Raw genomic sequence first — 18,426 nt, forward strand, 5'->3', positions numbered from 1 at the left:
AAAAATCACTACGTGAGTGTTCTGTGTTACTGCAAGTGTGCTGGTCATGTTTTCTCTGTCAGTGGTTATAAGGGATACTGTCACCCTTGCATGCAGTAGTGCCTAGTATTTTTTCTTTCTGAAAAGGCACATCAAAAGTGATATCCCCAAAAGTGATTCCAAGGCAGAGGCAATCAAGCTGACCCATTTCATTGAGGTTGTTGACAAGGCAGGAGATGCCAAAAGTGCGCTCGTGGGGTAGGCCATCCTCAATGACGGTCTCGTAGAAAGGGGGCCGCCAGCGAAGCTTCATGCAGAGCTCTTGCAGCTCCCCAACTGGGTTGCCTGCAATGCCGTCGTCCTCGGCCCCAGATGCCGCTGACGCCGTGCCCCCCAGGGTGCCTCCCAAGGGTGTGTTGCCAGGCAGCCCATTGTTGCTTGGTGCCATCTCACCTCTGCACAGGCACGTTAAACCATACATATTCCTTTGCCACAGTACCTTGCAGTGCTCACTTAAAAAAAGAACTTTGACGTTGTTTTCATAAGCTCCCCTCCCCTGCTCCAGGACATCTACATTAGCAACTTCTGGCTACTTTCTAATAAGCTTTTTTTTTTTACTATGTTAATTTAAGGCAGTAAGTTTATAAACATACCAGAGATAAGGCACAACTGCATAGAGCAATGCCTAGAACAAGCCCTGGCCAGTCATGCAAAGCTACTACGCACAGATGTACCAATGGTCGTGGATGACCTTACAGCATAAACTGTAATCTATTTGTTAATATGTACAAGTATTCCACATTTACATTGCTGTTGAGTTGCAACCTCTGACAATGGGCACAAAAATCTATCAACACAAAGATTGCTACTCATGCAAGCTAACAGGAACTGTTCCTTGTAGTATGTCTCCGTGTCCTCGGGTATGTAAAAGGCTTAGAAATCATGACTCATCCTGGGCCATAGCAAAGCATCAGCCCAAAAGATAACAACACCACGCAACATGTTTCTTGCCCCCATGCCCCATACATTGTTGGGGCAATGGATAAGTTGATAAATAACAATTTTAAAAGTTACAAACAGATGAGCTGCCATGTTCAGTGAACACAAGAAATTGCCAACTCACACTGCTGTGGTCACTGTCTCTGTTGGATCCATGGAAGGAAGGTCCTCCATGACTGCAGCACGGTACTTTGCAAATGGACCATCATCGGCAAGCAGCTTTTCAAGGATAGCCCTGGCAGCAGCGTGTTTGGCCTTTTTCTTGCTCTGGCCAGTGGCATTGGCAACCACTTCACCCACCTGCACCCTGTAAGACAAGGCAGCTACTTTAACGGGAAAAGTTAAGGTGTTGAACACTCTGGTGTCATAGCAGAAACAGAGGATATGCAGTCAATGTGTAAATAAATAGGGGAGATGGATTGAACAAGAAACTTAATGGGTTTATTGTACGGAATTTGGGACTTGCAAGGCAGTGGACAAGGATTGAGAAATTGCATGCGGAGAATTCTCAAGAGTGCAATGAAGTAAAACTGAACAACAGCACTAGCTGCAGGTCTTTGTATACAAAGAGGCACAGTCTGCAGGGTTTGAGACCACTCAAACGAAAGAGAAGTATGCCTGATACCTGGCATGAAGATTTTGCCCCCAGAACATTTCTGAGGACTACAAGGAAGTGGACCCAAAAAGCAGTGAGCCATGACGTTATTAATATAAATTATAGAGTACTACAGCATACAATCACCATTTCCAATGGTGAGGCAGCAGATACAACAGCATTCTCTCCCATATTTCTTTAATGAACACCTGACAGCTTCAGAATATCGAACAAAGACGTGCATCTAATGAAAAAATCCTAGCAGGCACCGAACTGTGAGCAAATGCATGCTCCCTACTTCTGACTTTAGATTGGCCAACCAGTGCCACCTTCCCAGAGTGCTTATTTCTTTTTCTTGATGCTCCAAGAAAGCTAACACATGCAAGTAGAACAAGAAAACAAATTGCAAATTAATCTCAAGAGCAGAATGTCTGTGCAGTGTGCCATATGTTGTTTTGTTCCCTTCTTTGTGTTTGTCATCACAATCAAGCATTGCCAGCATCGACGATGACCACACTGCAAAATAGATGTCCTTTGCTTAATTCAAAAACAAGTTGTCATAGTCCCAAATAACTAGGGATGGGCAAACATCAAAATTTTATCAAACACGAATACTCAGCATCGAATAATAATAAGCGCATGCAGTAATTAGCAAGTTGGTTTATTTTCGCATGTTGAAACATTGCAGTTATATTGTCATGGGTAAAAAAATTAAATTAGTAAGCCGTTATACAAAAATATTGTGTATTTGGCTCATGTTAGCTTTGGAAAATTTAATAATTTCTTCCAGTTGTCTGTTCTCGCCAACCCCTGTGCCTTATTATACCGCATCAATTTCCCATAAAGTCAGAGGCATTCAAACCTGTACCAGTTGTTACTCATCGTATTTGCTGTCAAGCAATAAGCTCATTACTGGGGGCAGAACCTGCACAAGAGTGCACCCGTCGCTGTTCGCAAACCCCTGCCCTTTACTACCGAGAGGCTGGCTTTCCTGCAAGTTTTCACATCCAGTGGCAAAGTGTGTTTTACAGGTGAAATTTTGCAAGCAGCACGAAATTATCGCAAAATTCAGCACAATTTCACACATTTTCTTAGATGAGGTAGAAATAAACGCTAAGAACCATGTTTGCTCCCCCATGGCCAGCAATATATTCTATTTGATTCGCATATTCGTATCCAATCGCATATTCGAAAATTTTTGAATAACTAGTTTTCAAATCAAATATGAATATTAAATATATGATCATCACCATCATCAGCAGCCTATATTTATTTCCACTGCTAGACGAAGGCCTCTCTCTATGACCTCCAATTACCCTGTCCTGCACCAAGTGATTTCAGCTTGCACCTCAAAATTTCCCATTTCATCACCCCACCTAGTTTTCTGTCGTCTTCAACTACAGTTCCTTTCTCCTGGCACCCATTCTGTAACGCTAATGGTCCGCTGGTTATCTATCCTACAGATTACATGGCCTGCCCAGCTCTATTTTTTTCTCTTAATGTCAATTGTAATATAGGCTATTCCCGATTCTCTGATCTACACTGCTCTCTTCCTGCCTCGTAACATTATGCCTAACATTTTTCATTTCATTGCTCGTTGCGAGGTCCTCGAGTTCTCGAGCTTCTTTATCAACCTCTAAGTTCCCGCCCCATATGCTAGCACCAGTAAAATGCAGTGATTGTACACCTTTCTTTTCAATGATAGTGGTAAGCTCCCAGTCAGGATTTGGCAGTGCCTGCCGTATGCACTCCAAGCCATTTTTATTTTTCTGTAAATTTTCTTCTCATGATCAGGGTCTCCTGTGAGTAATTGACCTAGATCAACATACTCCTTTACAGACTCTAGAGGCTGACTGGCAATCCTGAACTCTTGTCCCTTGCCAGGCAATAGAACATTATCTTTCTTTTCTGCATATTAATCTTCAACTTCACCCTTACACTTCCTCTGTTAAAGTCGTCAACCATTTGTTGTAACTCGTCCCCAGTGTTGCTGAACAGGACAATGTCATCTGCAAACCAAAAGTTGCTGAGACATTCACCGTTGATCCTCACTCTTAAGCCTTCCCAGTTTAATAGTTTAAATACTTCTTCCAAGCATACAGCGAATAGCATTTGAGAGATTGTATCTCCTTGCCTGACCCCTTTTTCTTGATAGGTAACCTCCTACTTTTCTCGTGGAGAACAAAGGTAGCTATGGAATCTGTAGATATTTACCAATATATTCATGTATACCTCCTGTACTCCTTGATTACATAATGCCTCTATGACTGCTGGTATCACTACTAAATCAAATGCTGTTTCATAATCTATGAAAGCCATATAGAGGGGTTGATTGTACTCTACAGATTTCTCGATTAGCTGATTGATGACTTGGATGTGATACATTGTAGATTATCAGAATATCCCTTCCTGAGCCAGCCTGTTCTCTTGGTTGAGTGAAGTGTTGCCCTTACTTTATTGGAAATTATCTTGGTGAGTATTTTATACAATACTGAAAGCAAGCTAATGGGCCTATAATTTTTCAATTCTTTAACGTTAGTCTCCCTTCTTGTGGATTAGTATAATGTTGGCATTCTTCTAGCTCTCTGGTACATTTGAAGTTGTGAGGTACTGCGCATAAAGGGCCTCAAGCTTTTCAAGCATAACATCTCGATTTTTGATTAATTCAACTGTTATTCCATTTTCTCCTGTCGCTTTTCCCCGGGCTGTGTCTTGCAAGGCCTTTCTAACTTCATTGCTAATTATAGAAGGAGCCTCTGTATCCTATTCATTACTATTTTGAATGAAGGTAGCGTGGCTGCTCCGGGTACTGTACAGGTCTGTACAGAATCCTTCTACTGCTTTTACTATATCTTCGAAATTGCTGATGATATTACCCTGCTTATCTTTCAGAGCATACATCTTTGCTTGTCTTATGCCAAGTTTTCTTCTCACCGATTTCATGCTGCGTCCATATTTTTACTGTTTCCTCAGTCTTTCTCCTGTTTTAATTTCGAATATTCCTTGCTTTCTTCTTGTTGATCAGTTTTGACAATTCCATAAATTTTATCTGATCTCTTGAGTTGGACACTTTCATGCTTTCTTTTTTCTTTATTAGGCCCTTTCTTACTTGGGAGAGCTTACCTATTGGATGCCTTGGTGCATTACCTCCCTTGCTGCTTCTGAAATCGTCCTAGTTACGGTTTCATTCATTACCTCTATGTCATTTTCAGCTCTGTTCTAAAGCTGCGTGTTTGCAAGCACCAGCCTGAAATGGTCTGCTTTTATTCTTAAAAATATAACATTAAACATTTTTGAATATTCATGCACCCCTTAAACACTTTAACTAAAAACAGATTCAACTGTTTTATTCCTGCTTTTAGTCACTGCAGTTTTTCCAGCTGCAATCGTAAATTCCTGCATTTCATTTGGCGATTTCTCTTACGATGGCTGATTTCTTTAAGTTTCTTTTTCTTTACAATTCCTGGTTTTCGATGCCTTCCAGGTTATTGGACCGTCTGGGGCGTTCTTGCCCCTTTCCTGTATTGATAGTGTAGCAATGCTTATGAGCTCGATAGTCACTGTGGATGGACTTGGAGCTACTTGAATGCCATATTGAATGTCCGTGCACTTCAAGATGTCTACGAATACAGCCTCACTTTAAGATCTGCAAGTGTCTCTTCTCTGTTGGCTCACATGGTAGAGCCACCACCCCGGAAGGCGTTGGTCCTAGATTCGATCCCCTGACGAGGACGAATCTTTCAAGTGCGAAGTTTTCTTTCTGAGAAACACATAAGTGTTTCCATGGTACCTTTGTGCAACTCTCTTGTGGATGACCAATGTATTTATTTCAGGCTACTTGAACCTGCCCAGAGTGCCACCGAGTGGCAACACCAACAGCACAGCTGATGATTTCTATTTACAGACCCTTCAAAATGGCGTGGCGACAAGCAGTCACCTAGCCTGCACAAGCTAATGAAGTTCTACTACATCTATTGCAGTCTACCATTTTCCCCATCTCTCCACCTCTTCTTGCATCATTGAAGCCTATACCTCTACATTGTACAGTTACCTGTGCCGGTACCAACCACAGTTCTAACAATAATAATATTTGGGGTTTTACGTGCCAAAACCACTTTTCTGATTATGAGGCACGCCGTAGCGGAGGACTCCGGAAATTTTGACCACCTGGGGTTCTTTAATGTGCACCTAAATCTAAGCACACGGGTGTTTTCGCATTTCGCCCCCATCGAAATGCGGCCGCCGTGGCCAGGATTCGATCCCGCGACCTCGTGCTCAGCAGCCCAACACCATAGCCACTGAGCAACCACTGCGAGTACAGTTCTAATAAGCTCTTCCCTACTCTTTTTCCCACCAATGCTCTAAACGGCTCTTACTTATACCTATTTCTGACCAGTTAATGCTCCTACCTGCTTCATATCCTAGCACTTCTGGAAGGTGGATGTTCCCTATAGTTCTTGCTTAGTGAATATTGTTATATTATAGTGACATGGAACCACCACCCAGCAAAGCAAGTGACACTCAGCAAAACCAAAGTGGCGAGCACACTCGTCTATATCATCAAAATCTGATCTGCGTGTCAGATGCTTCGGCTATTTATACTCGACTCATTGAACGTTCCAGCGTAACCAGTGGTGCTCGCACAAGTTCTAGAATGTACAACACTATTTCAGTCATGCAAGCAATCCGATTAAAACGGTTCAGCGACAACACGGGTAACAGACAGAACCAGCTACAAGAATAGAGAATCTTCTGATACATGCAGGGTGCATCTTGCACAGAGCAATGTTTGAAATTTGTTAGCTGGTGAAAAGCGGTCACCAGAAAAAGATAAACAAGTACATTTTCCAATATTGTGGCATTCTATTGCAATGTGCTAAAGCCTCTGAACTTATGCTGCAGCAGGCACACCAACAGCTCACCTGTACATGAAAGTAGGTGCATGCACTGCGCCTTCAACAGACAGCAGCTTGTACTCCGGAGTGAGGCAGTTGCGGGCACACAGCTCCTGAAGGATGCTGATGGGCGTCTTCTGGTTCACAGATGCTGCTGCTGCACATCACATGGGAGCATTCGAGAAGACAGGAGATAAGTCAAACTATAATGAGAGCCACTGAGGTACACAAATCTCAATGAAACTTGTACAATTTCATCGGCAGTTCAGCTATGGGGACCAAAGTGTCTAAAACGTGTGCAGTTTTCACACAAACTAAACTATAAAATTGGCATGAACACTCTCAGTTCATGCCATCAAAAGGTTAGCTTCTGCTGGTCTTGAAGTCAGTATGAACGTAGAAATGTTGGTGGTGACAATTTACAAAGCTGCCTATATAGAAAAAGCGTGTAGGATACTTACTGTCATGAGAGACCATGTTCAGCTTGTCAGCAGGCATGGAGGTTTCAGCTGCAATGAAACCTGCATAAAGCAATTATTGTTCTATTTTGTCTGTGGAGAAGAGTGGTGAAACATGAACAGTCAAAACTGGTTGTACCTAGCCGTTAGCACTCCTGTTCCCAGCATATGCATGTTAATAATGTCATCCCCGTCATTGGAATTAGCGGCTTTCTAGACTGACAGGTTCAGTTTTGGCATATTTTGTTTTGCTGATTTAAAATTATTTGTTTTCCTGCATAGTTAGGTAAACTGTGCACAACAGGAGATGCATCCTTCAATAGGTGTCCCAGGTGCAAGACACTCTATAAAGTAATCTGCCATTTTGGTAATTTTCCAATGAGCTGATAACAAGTTTCATTCATGGCCGATTCTAAAAAAATTTACGCAGCCTGACAATTATGAAGCACTGATCCAACTTTGACAACCAGTGAGTAGCCTGTAGTGAGGAAATACTGTGATATGCAAATCCTGGCATGGTAATAATAAATGGAATGGAAAAGGGGACTCAAGGCTAAAAGGTCTTTGAATTACCGAGCACAGTCGACCTGAACTCTTTTTTCATTACAGCTAGGCTAAAATATCTCCTAGGCCTTGCTGGCATGTGTAGTGCTAGACCTGAAAACACAGTGCACCTGATGTTGCTTTCCGCTCTGAATGGAGGCACATTAATGCAGATTGTAATTTGCATTAGAGGGTCCCTGAAACACTTTGGACAAATTCTGCAGACATGTAGGCTGCAGCTACAGTAAAACATTAGCACCACAATTTAAGTAAATTGTTTCATACTAAGAGAGCTACAGATGAATACGAAATACTGTCCTCCTCAGCCATGCATTTTCTCATTCACTGAGTGATCGGGCTATGCTCTGCCTTCACTGGCTCTGCGTGATGCGACGTCGTGTCGTCTACTTCCGGTTGTCTTGGAGCCAGCACGTAAAGCCTCTGCAACATCTCTGCTAGCCGCCTGGCCACTGATCCCCTGTGAGAGCTATCCAAACAGTGCATGCCTTGAGTGTTCTGTTGCAGCTCCAAGCGTGTCTGTTATTTCGGTAACTGCAGGTGAACTGGGCGTTTTGACCGATGGGCGGAGGCATAAACTAAAACCCCTCCATACTACTACTCCTGTTAAGCTGATGGAGGTGCTTTAGCGTAAATGTGGGCAGCCTGCATAGTGCAGCTACCTGGTGGCGTAGAGCTTAACCAGCCAAACACAGAGCTGCTATTGCTGTAACAAAGTGTAAAACATTTTAAACAAAAATGTGTTCACGATTATGCTCCTGCTGAAAATTTACACTAGTACCAAAGTAGAATGCACTTCGTTACTGCTATATTAGCTCTGTGTTTGTCTGCTTGAGGTCTGTACCGCCAGAAAAACTAAAACATATCAGACACGCTAAAACTCTCCAATGTGGTAGTGATCCTCCGGCGTCAAGTGAGGGCCGCAAATGCGTAAAAGCTGGCGCAGATTGGATACTGACAGCCCAATGCACTGCAGCCATACCGCTCACATGTTGCCTTGCAGAGGGACACAATGTTGCAGCTTGAGACGTTGGCAATTGTTAGATTTGTAGCCCACAACGTAACAAGGGCTACTCATGGTGCTTGTGAAAAGAAAGCTTGAGACCAGCACGGTCCATGCGGCTCGCTTTAACATGGAGAATGTTGTAACACAAGCAGTCAACACTTGTTGTGTGCCGGAAGTGCTTGAGTGTAGTGATAAATAGTCATTGTGCATTCTCTTTCTGTTACATTATTTTTGAAGAAACAAATTAACCAACCTTCCAACTATTACGAACAACATTTGTTCACCATAAAGTTGGAAAAATTATTGATGACGTGACCTGGGTAGCCAATCGGATAGCTCACCCAACCGACGTCAACTGGGATAACTATGTAAATTGGGAGGGGGTGGCTGAAAACACAGGATAGCAGCGCCGCTGCAATGGGTAGCAATGCACATTTTGGAAACCTTATAATAAATTCAGTGCTTTACAGGGAGCCCTACAATGAGTCACTTGGTGGTCAGAAGTACCTACCCTGACAATTAGGTACATTGGTACAAAATCAAAATCTTTTCAGGGTCCCTTTAAACCATTTTTTGCATGGCATGAAGGTTTGAGAAGAAGCCAATAAAAACAGTTTCGTGAATTCTTCACTTATTTGTTCATTTACATACAGATAATCTTAAAACCAATGTTAGTCTCACGGTTCCTGCTAAACCAAACATGCTTTAAACATTGCCTGGATTCAGTTATGCAATTACAACACTTGGCACTAAAGTAAGTGATTAAAATTTAATAAGAAAGTCATAGGAACTGTAATTTTACACAGACTAACAGTATGAACTGAGTTCACTTTATGAAGTGTAAGTGACTTAATTATAACCTGTGGCCCTATTTCTTGCAAGCAACCAAAAAGAGAATGTACAAGCCTTCCAATTTTAAGGCCTCGGGTTCCTCTAGTGTATGTTGCTTTCACTTCAATGCTTCTCCGAAAGAAGTTGCTCATTAGGCCATGGACACAGCCGAGTAAGTTGCCTACTTTACCTCTTCTGGCATTGCTGCAACGTCGGGGCAGGCTGACTGCGTTGCTTAAAATGCATTAATTCATGCTTAACTGGGGCTATCATGATACAATGGAAAAATTTCAGTCAATGACATAACACGCATAAAACTAATTGAAAAACAAAAGTATATATAGGGACACTAAAGAGAGCGGCAGTAAGATAAGGCATATTAGTAAATTATGTTTTTAGGACACTAGAAAGTTCTATCTTATTGTGAGCAGCTCATTGGTAGACCAAAGAATAGGCAAAAATTAAAAATAGCGGGTGACATGCCCCTTTGCAGTTCTTGCACCAGCTTTTCCCGACGTCAGGCATTTTGACATCACCTCCTGTCTAGTTAATTTCATAACAATAAAGACTACATTGCATCCTAAATGAACCAAAAACTCAAGCTAATAAGCTTTAAGGAAATTTTATGTGCTAGAACAGACAAAATAAAATAAAAATAACTTATATCAACAATGTCACACGGCATTGTAGTTTGGGCATGAAAGTTTGGAATTCCTCTTCCTTGCTAGTAATTAACGCTATTCCACCAAATGGAGGAAACGATTTTGAAAGAATACTTTCCCATCTGAGCTGGTTTAGCATTTATCTTAAGTGTCCCTTTAAAGATAACTCCCAGCTTCAAATACAATGAAATTTATTTATGGAGGACATTGCTTTGATACTTAAGAGCACCAAGCATGCTTCTCTTAATCTCTTTTCTTGCTTTACTTAAAACCCAATTTCGCACAAGTTCTTCTGACAGGAGCACTTACAACTTATTTATAAATGAATAGTGTTAGACAAAGCTTGGCATGTTTTGTTCAAGCAGAACCAACTGTGCAATTAACTAGGATCATACAAATCAATATTTCGATATTGTGTCATTTGAAAACTGATCATATGAAATAGTTGACACTTTTGGTTATTTAGGCTGCTTAAAAGCTAAGGCACTTACACTTATCACAAAGATGCATTGCTCAGCTCACTTAGACTACATTACTATGAAACAATTCCTATTTTGGCTTTCGAATTGAGAGTCACGATATAATGAACATTTGTGGCTTTCTCGATCAGCAAAGAAAAGAAACAATCGAAACAATCTCTTCCTCCTTTTACATAAATTGACGCACTTGATGGAAAGTGTGTGAAATATTTATAATGAGTACTGGAACACAATCCAACATTCAATATGAAAAAAACAAAGGGGGGGGGAGAGGCGGGATCAGCTAATAAAAAAAAAAGAACGAAAGGCAAGTAATCAATAAAAATCATCAAAGTGCACCGCGGTACTGTTTTGAAAGATTGCTATATATCCCCCATCCCACCCCCCTTGCGAGGACACATGAGCATGCGTGCATCCACGCGGTGCGCTTAATATCGCATTGCTGAAATGTCAGCTCTCTACGCGGGCGCAAAAGTTCGCACGCCAAGTTCTGATCAGAGAGGAGGAGGGCGAAGGTAGAGGAGGGCAGATTAGACGCACGCCGGTGTGTTCACGACTGATCGCGGTCCGCAGTTCAGAGCATACCACCATGCTACAAAACCTTTCAGGAGACGCTGAAAGGCACACTGCATATTATATTTTACAGCAGATGTAGCCCCGCCGTCCTGGATAAACTATAATAACAGGAACTCCATTCTCCACAATGAGCCATTCATAGCGGCATTTAGCTTGGATTCCCACACATTACCTCATTAGCAGCGAAACACATAAGCCGCAATGCAGAATTCCTGCGCTGCAGCGCTTATTTCGACGGCGCAGGCAAACATGATGCAGAACTTTGTACTGTGTCGCGCTATTTGAGGAAACACAGGCGTTCAGGGCTAAAGAAAGACGGAGAACTCAATGAAGTGTGGCCTACCGGCATTTGCATGCCTTTGGTCGCTCCTGCGTTTAAGCCAACCACGAGTCACCCTAATACCAGATAATCACATGCCTGCAGCAAAAAGATAAACTAGAGCAAACAGTGCAAATGGGGAAATGATAAGCCGGAAGAGTGTTGCGGAAAATAATAGCGCACGTATATTTTTTTTTGTTAGAGAAGTGGACGCTTTGCCTCGCACCAAGCGCGGTGGAGGGAAGGCTTGCAGTATACAAGGTGAAGACAGTGCATAGGGAACAGTCTTACCTGTGGACTCCATGCTTCACTTGCTCTTTGAACTATATCTTTTGTATTAAATGAACACAACACGTGCAGGACCTCCCGGACTACAAAAGAAAAGTCGGGTCCAACCCACGGACCACGGACTTGAAAAATTGCAGAAAGCGCCCTCTATGCGTCGCTGTTCTCTTAATGCATTACCATTCATATAACTTATATAACGTAACCATACAAAACTTTTAAAAATAAGCTCATTTTACGTGTCATATTTGTTTTTGTCTGCGCGCAAGTAACTTTGACTATTTTTAATGTTTGCCTTGACAAGCTTTTTTTTTTCACCGCACAAAGTTTAAGCGCTCTATGCCTACATCACCTTGTGCTTCGCTATGTAAATCCTGTTGTAGAATTGAAAGGCATGTGGCGCCCCTGCCGTGTTATTAGTGCAACAACTCTCAAGGAACGGCACAAGCTTAGAACTGTCCGCTTGGCCTTGCGATTTCCATCATTCAACATCAGTCGTAGTCGATCCGTGGACGGTGTACTGCGTCCGTCCTTGCCGTGCTCGTGCCGACACGCGGTTGTGCCGTAAACTATCGTGTTTTGTCTTCCCGGCATGGCTGTTTAGTCATTGACTTCGCTTAAGCTTTGCGATCATGGGGAAAACTAAAGGTCAGTGTTTTAGACAGAATATATTTAGGAAATAAAGAAAACAGCACTGCTTGTCATTGCTGTGTTATTGGGTTTTGCTGCGCTCTCATTGAATCGTGACCGTAGCCTTCAGTTTGTTGACTTTGTGCGTTTCCCCTTTGCTTTCAGGTGCGAAACGCTGGAAGAAAAGGCAAGAATTTGAAGAAAACACGACAGAAGAATTGGGTGATGACGACGATGGAAACGGAGGTACTGCTCACAAATTTTGCTCTCCGCACAGATGAATTCTTTGTTGGTAGCCGTAGCGGCTTTAATAAACGGTTTCGTCATTTTGTTCATCCGGTGTTGTTTATCCTTGTGTGTGTTCTCTTCGTGGTTTTTTTTGGAGATGGAGTGCCTGCTGCTGCTAGCCAGAAACTCAGCACCGCTGCAACGGAAGACGAATTCGGGGCCAAGGACTATCGTTCACAAATGGAGCTTAGGCCCGATCATACATCTCGTCCTCTTTGGGTGGTAAGGGGCTGAATATGTTTTGAGCGGTGTAAAAGCTGTGCCTTTCAATGTCCCCTGAAACTGGTCTTATTGCCTGTAATCGCTTGTTTGTGCAGTCTAAAGAAGTGTTGTGTACTTCCTAGATACAACTAGGAACGTATACGTATCACACTGCACTGCCACCCCTGTAATTTTGCTAATTCGTTGACTTTTTGTATCTCACGCAGGCTGCTGATGGCCATGTCTTTTTAGAAGCCTTTTCACCGGTGTATAAGCATGCGCACGATTTTTTGATAGCTATATCTGAGGTAAGCTGATCTTTCTCGTTGGTTTAAGTTGTGAGAATTCGGCAGCACTCTTATGCAGTTGACTGCACTACCACTTGGAGGGCTTCGTTTTCCCCAACTAAACTAATTAGTGATGTTTTAAGATAAAAAAAAAGGTGTGTTAGTGCTCTTATTGGAGATTTCATGATGGCACTTAATTGACTGAATATTGGTGACCTACATCTGTTCGGCAATGCATTAAAAGAAAAGCTTCAAAATTGCTAGTGTGTTGGCGTAAACATAGCAGTGAAATGCTGCTGGATCTCAGTTGTATATTGCGTATCGAATTGTCAGTTTACGCTATGCACATATGGAATTCAGTTTCAAAAATGGTAACCGTGTAACTTGCTTGGGACAGTTATTATCGTGATTAATTTCAGGTGCCTGTAAGGGAACAATGAAGAGGAATATTAAGTCATGACTGATTAGTACATTACAATTTTAAGGTGCCATAAAGGCCACTCTTTCGCGCATGGACCCAGAAAAAGGCATACAGCTGAAAGAAGGGTGGTGATACCACCTTGAAGTTCCAATACCAGCACACCATGACATCATCAATTTTTATGGCATTTACTTGGCAATAAAGGATTAAATTACATTGTAGAGGAACTGAGAACTCAACCTAGGGTTGCTTGAAAATCTGCTCGAGGCACAAAAACTGTGCAAGCATCTGTGAAATCACACTGATGTATTGGTCCCATGGCTAAAGATTGAAAGTCAAAAGCAGAAACATTGTATTTTCTTTTGTCCGTGCTGGATCAAATCCTGGTCACGGTGGTTGTCCTTCGTAGCAGTGAAATGCAAAAACGACCATGTGCCATGCACTGGGTACTCATTAAAGAAACCAAGGCGGTTGAAATTAATCCGGAGTCTCCCACTAGGACATGCCTCATAATTGGAATGTCCTTCTGTAACACCCCAGAATGTATCTTTTTTTCCTTTGTCAATAACCAAGCTTTTGGGCCATGTAGACAGAACCACTCTTGAAAGAATACCACACTAATCTAATCTAACTTAGTGTTACTCTTTATTGTTCCTTTACTGTATGCAGTTAACTCTTACCACTTAGTCACATTTGTGTTCTGGAAACTCCCAGCCCAGTGATATTTGCATCTGTATTGTGATTGGTGCCTGCTTTGATGGCATTAAAAGCATTCATAACCACTCGTTCTGACATGACCGCACCTTTTCTTTACAGCCAGTTTGCAGGCCCCACCACATTCATGAATACAAGCTGACATCCTATTCCTTGTATGCTGCAGTCTCTGTCGGACTTCAGACGCAAGACATCATAGAATACTTAAGGAGGCTTAGCAAGACTAGCATTCCAGAGGGCATCATAGAGTTCATAAAGGTGGAGTAGAGCAAGCGTCTTTGCTTACCGTTGTGTAGCAGCCCTTGGCAATTGAGGCAATTTATTTTGTCTACAAGTATATATTTTTTTCAGCTTTGCACTGTCAGCTATGGTAAAGTCAAACTTGTCTTGAAGCACAATCGGTACTTTGTGGAAAGTCCTTTTCCGGTAAGGGTTCCTTTTATAATAATTTATCTATGGTTTATTTTTCATTCATTTTCTGTGGGTATTCTGAGCTTGTTTGTTTGGCGCTAACTAGTTTGTGAATGAATGTTTCAGGATGTACTCCAGAAGCTTCTCAAGGATCCAGTTATACAGGCATGCCGCTTAAGGCGTGACGCTGAAAATGACACAGATCTGAGCGTTGTCACGAGGGATATCTTAAGTGCCACACTTGTAAGTTGACCCTCCACCAAGCAAAAAATCTGTGGAAACACGTAATTTCTATAACAACCTTATAGAATTTAGTAAAGCAATGAAGGGGACTAGTTGGTGAACGTTCATGGTTATATTGCGCTCAGTTTTACAAACACGACATTAAGGAAGGACAGGACGTGGACGGACGTAGCGAAATCTGAATTGCGCTACGTCCGTCCACGTCCTGTCCTTCCTTAATATCGTGTTTGTAAAACTGAGCGCAATATAACCATGAACCTTATAGAAGTTGTACAAATTCTTGTACATTTCCACTGATCCCTTTGTTTCTTTCAAGAGACTTTCTTTTTGAGTGCAATTGAATGTCAGGCATTATTTTTTTCAAGGTACCCTCTGTCACTGTGAAAACCTTAACTATCATAGTAATAATCTTAGTGTTCTTAGGGTAATGTGCATAAAAGGTTTGGGATGAGATCACCGATTGAGGCACATGCATGGCTTGTTAATGTTTGGTAAACGTGGAAGAAGTTGTCGAATGGATGATCATCTGAGCACTGCATAAAGGTTATCTTAACATGTTGTCTGTTTTTAGCCTACCAAAACTTACGCTACAGAGGACAAGGCTGACGATAAAGTTCAAGCGGCTAGCGTTCCTGATGACATTACTGCCTTTTATGAAAAAATGGAGAAGGATGAGGATGACATAGAAGACTCTCAAACAGTGTCATTTGAAGTCAACCAAGACCATATTGAAAAGTTGCAGAAGAGGTAGGGGTTTTGATCTTTCAATAGGAACCATGAAATCCACAGTATGTGCATAAGGTCTCCTGATGATATTTTTTTACATGTATATAAATGTGATCCAGAAATTCCAATAACAGTCTTTCTGCATGTTACTTTCTCTCTTTTAGTTTAAGTTTAGTTGTTTAGGGAGGAAGTGGAGTTGACCTATAGACAGAAACTTGGCAATGAGCTGTATACATGTCCTTTTTTTTTTTTTTGTACAGGGCCATCTTTTTCTTGTTTTTCTCTCTTTTCTTTTGTCATAAGGGACTGACTTTGAACTAGCTTGCACAAAGAAAACTGGTATTTGGTCCAACGAGCGTGGGTTATTTGTATGGTTCATTTAGTACGATTTGTTAAGATGCAGTGAACTGGGCAGCAGCAATGATGGACATTACCTACCTCAGCGGCTATGGAGTTCCGGTGCTGAGCTTTAGGTTGTAGGTTAGATTCCCTGTGGCATTTCGCTGTATTCAGAATGCAAAAGTGGTCATGCTTAAATTTAGGTGCACTAAAGAAAACCCAAGCGGTTGAAACTAATCCAGAGCCCCTCGCTATGATAGTGTTGCTCATAGCTGCTCTTTTGCTTTGGGATGTTAAGGTGGGGTGAGACTTTCGAACGTGGTATGGAAGAATTGCAATCAGGGAGTCATGAGCACGGTTGGGCTTTTTAAATTATTCGTATGGTATCAGCTATAGTTGGGCTGTCTATAGAGCTCAAAAATCTTTAAAAAAGTATACAGTAGACTCTGGATAAATGAAACTCACTTAAATGGAAATGCCGCATAAACGGAATGAGTGTATCATATTTGGTTGGCCATCCATAAGTAAAATGTTTACAGACTTTGTTTAAATGGATCGTTTTTTTTTCTTTTAGAATCCGGCTAAACATGCCTGGAACTGAAACTACCACGTACTTCGTAGATGGTATGCTTCATGCAAAACAAACCATACAGCAACCATGTAAAATAATGATGCTGAACAGTCAAGAAAATGCAATCTATCAGACAGTTACAGTGTTATGGCGTCACCAGCTTCTATGCAGCGTTCACATTGCTTAGTTTTCTCATTACATGCCTTGTCATGGCACCGTTCAAATAGCAAAATCGCAATGTGCTAACGCTGCCTGCAAAATTTGATGTCGTTGAAGACGTAAAGCATGGCGAAGTTTCACATGAACTTCAAATCCTAGTCACGGATAATGAAAAACGAAGAAATGATACACGCTACCACTAATGGCAGCATTTTGATGGATTGGGTGCAGTTACATACATCCCAACACAAACAAATATAAAGGGTACTGTTCTTATGGTTGTACAATCCGTGAGGCGCCAATTTTTCTATCAGTTGCCTTTCTTCAAAAGGCAATACAGCAGGGGTTGCATCTAAAACGGGCATTAATGGCTTCGCAAGAAAGACATTATTCGAAGAGCTTAGTAATGTACACTTGTTCACCGTGGTAAAGTTTAAATTCTCAATACTTTGCAAATAAAATTATTGTTCTTGATTATTGCTTCATTCACTTATGTAACTTTGGATAAATGGAACAAATTCTTATCTCATTTCGAGTAGCGTTTAAGCGAATTCTACTGTATGTCAGTTTCTGTTTTTTCACAGATGTACCTTATTCAAAACTTTTAGTCACAGAGATGTAGGATTTTGCAAAAAGCACAGTGATATTATACATTGAAACTAGAATTATACAGATGCCTAAAAAAGAATTATGGTAAACATTTTTTCTCTTCTTTATATAGCAACTGCCACTATCACATGCTTCCTGCTTGTGTACTAAGCTCCCATTAACTTATGGATATTCATCCCCAAGTATTATGTGGCACTAACTCAAATATTCACAAAATTTAGTTTATGTACACCCAACAGTTTGTTAGAAAAAGATACCAAAGTGTCATTAAATTGCATTCTGAGAAAAAGGCCAATAAAGTGGTGTTAAACTGCTTGATTTATCAAAACGTCTCTCATAATTGCAGTTTATTTTGTGGTTATCATTGCCACAGCCTTTTTCTCTGTTTCTGTGGCCCTTCCTTTGCTGTTTTGCTTTAGCTTTCAATTTGAAGTCAGTTTGTTTACCCCCTGCAAGTCCATTGAGAGAATGCACATGGAAACACACAAAGGTCCAGGAGCGGCCCCTAGGTGCTTTAGCACGCTTGTACTTCAGCACTTGAGCAGCACCAAAAAAGGCACATAATAGGTAATTGACAGATGCGAGGTAGGTATTCTCCTAAGGGCAAGCACCACTATAAACAAACAAGAGGAGTGCACGAGAGCTACTAAGACCTCCCAAATGACTCTACTGCATAGAAAAATAATGTTGCAGAACCGAAACCAAAACTCTTGATGTTCAGGTGTTGCAAACGGAAAATACTCACTATGTAAAAGAGCCTAATTTGCTGCCTAATTTTTTTAAAATTTAGCATTTTCATCTCTCTGCTTTGAACCTAGTTCTCTTGGTCACTCAGCAATGGCATACCTGCAACGAAAAAAATAGGTGCAGCAGATGGCAGTATCGACAGAGAAACTGATATTTCTTAAAATTGTTAGAATGTGGTCTTGTTGATTAAGCTTATTAAGATACATAACAGGGCTAAGTAATGAAAGACAGCCAAAAGAAATGCAACACTACGTCCTCCTGCCCCTTTGTTTATTTAACTGTGTTTTGTCTATGTTGGCACTGTTTTGCCTCCATGGTGATGCTTATTTTGCAGATGTTAGTGCTAATTAAATCTGTTCAGGCATTTGCAAGTGTTGAAGGTGCTAAAATTATACATGTAAAGCACTTTTCTTTTAGAGCTCAAAATTTTAAGAG

At 41.4% G+C, this 18,426-nt stretch overlaps 2 protein-coding genes across 2 annotated transcripts in view; one reads left to right on the plus strand and one right to left on the minus strand.

The window, feature by feature from the left end:
• The window catches only part of LOC142572621 (protein Loquacious-like), a 36,953-nt gene extending 25,169 nt beyond the window's left edge, over positions 1 to 11,784 (minus strand). The window contains exons 1-5 of the mRNA XM_075681863.1: positions 11,652 to 11,784; positions 6,930 to 6,989; positions 6,496 to 6,625; positions 1,103 to 1,285; positions 184 to 434 (exon numbers count right to left, since the gene is read on the minus strand). Of these exons, the coding sequence (XP_075537978.1) occupies positions 184 to 434; positions 1,103 to 1,285; positions 6,496 to 6,625; positions 6,930 to 6,989; positions 11,652 to 11,664 (637 nt within the window). The 5' untranslated portion in view covers positions 11,665 to 11,784. The remainder of the gene's footprint in view (positions 1 to 183; positions 435 to 1,102; positions 1,286 to 6,495; positions 6,626 to 6,929; positions 6,990 to 11,651) is intronic.
• A 342-nt stretch (positions 11,785 to 12,126) lies between these two features.
• hay (ATP-dependent DNA helicase hay) overlaps positions 12,127 to 18,426 on the plus strand; it is a 32,310-nt gene continuing 26,010 nt past the window's right edge. Inside the window, exons 1-8 of the mRNA XM_075681864.1 lie at positions 12,127 to 12,293; positions 12,441 to 12,521; positions 12,661 to 12,785; positions 12,992 to 13,072; positions 14,289 to 14,444; positions 14,538 to 14,612; positions 14,724 to 14,840; positions 15,412 to 15,587. Coding sequence (XP_075537979.1) covers positions 12,278 to 12,293; positions 12,441 to 12,521; positions 12,661 to 12,785; positions 12,992 to 13,072; positions 14,289 to 14,444; positions 14,538 to 14,612; positions 14,724 to 14,840; positions 15,412 to 15,587 — 827 coding nt within the window. The 5' untranslated portion in view covers positions 12,127 to 12,277. The remainder of the gene's footprint in view (positions 12,294 to 12,440; positions 12,522 to 12,660; positions 12,786 to 12,991; positions 13,073 to 14,288; positions 14,445 to 14,537; positions 14,613 to 14,723; positions 14,841 to 15,411; positions 15,588 to 18,426) is intronic.

This window comes from Dermacentor variabilis, chromosome 2 (assembly GCF_050947875.1).
Source record: "Dermacentor variabilis isolate Ectoservices chromosome 2, ASM5094787v1, whole genome shotgun sequence".
Taxonomy (NCBI): Eukaryota; Metazoa; Arthropoda; class Arachnida; order Ixodida; family Ixodidae; genus Dermacentor; species Dermacentor variabilis.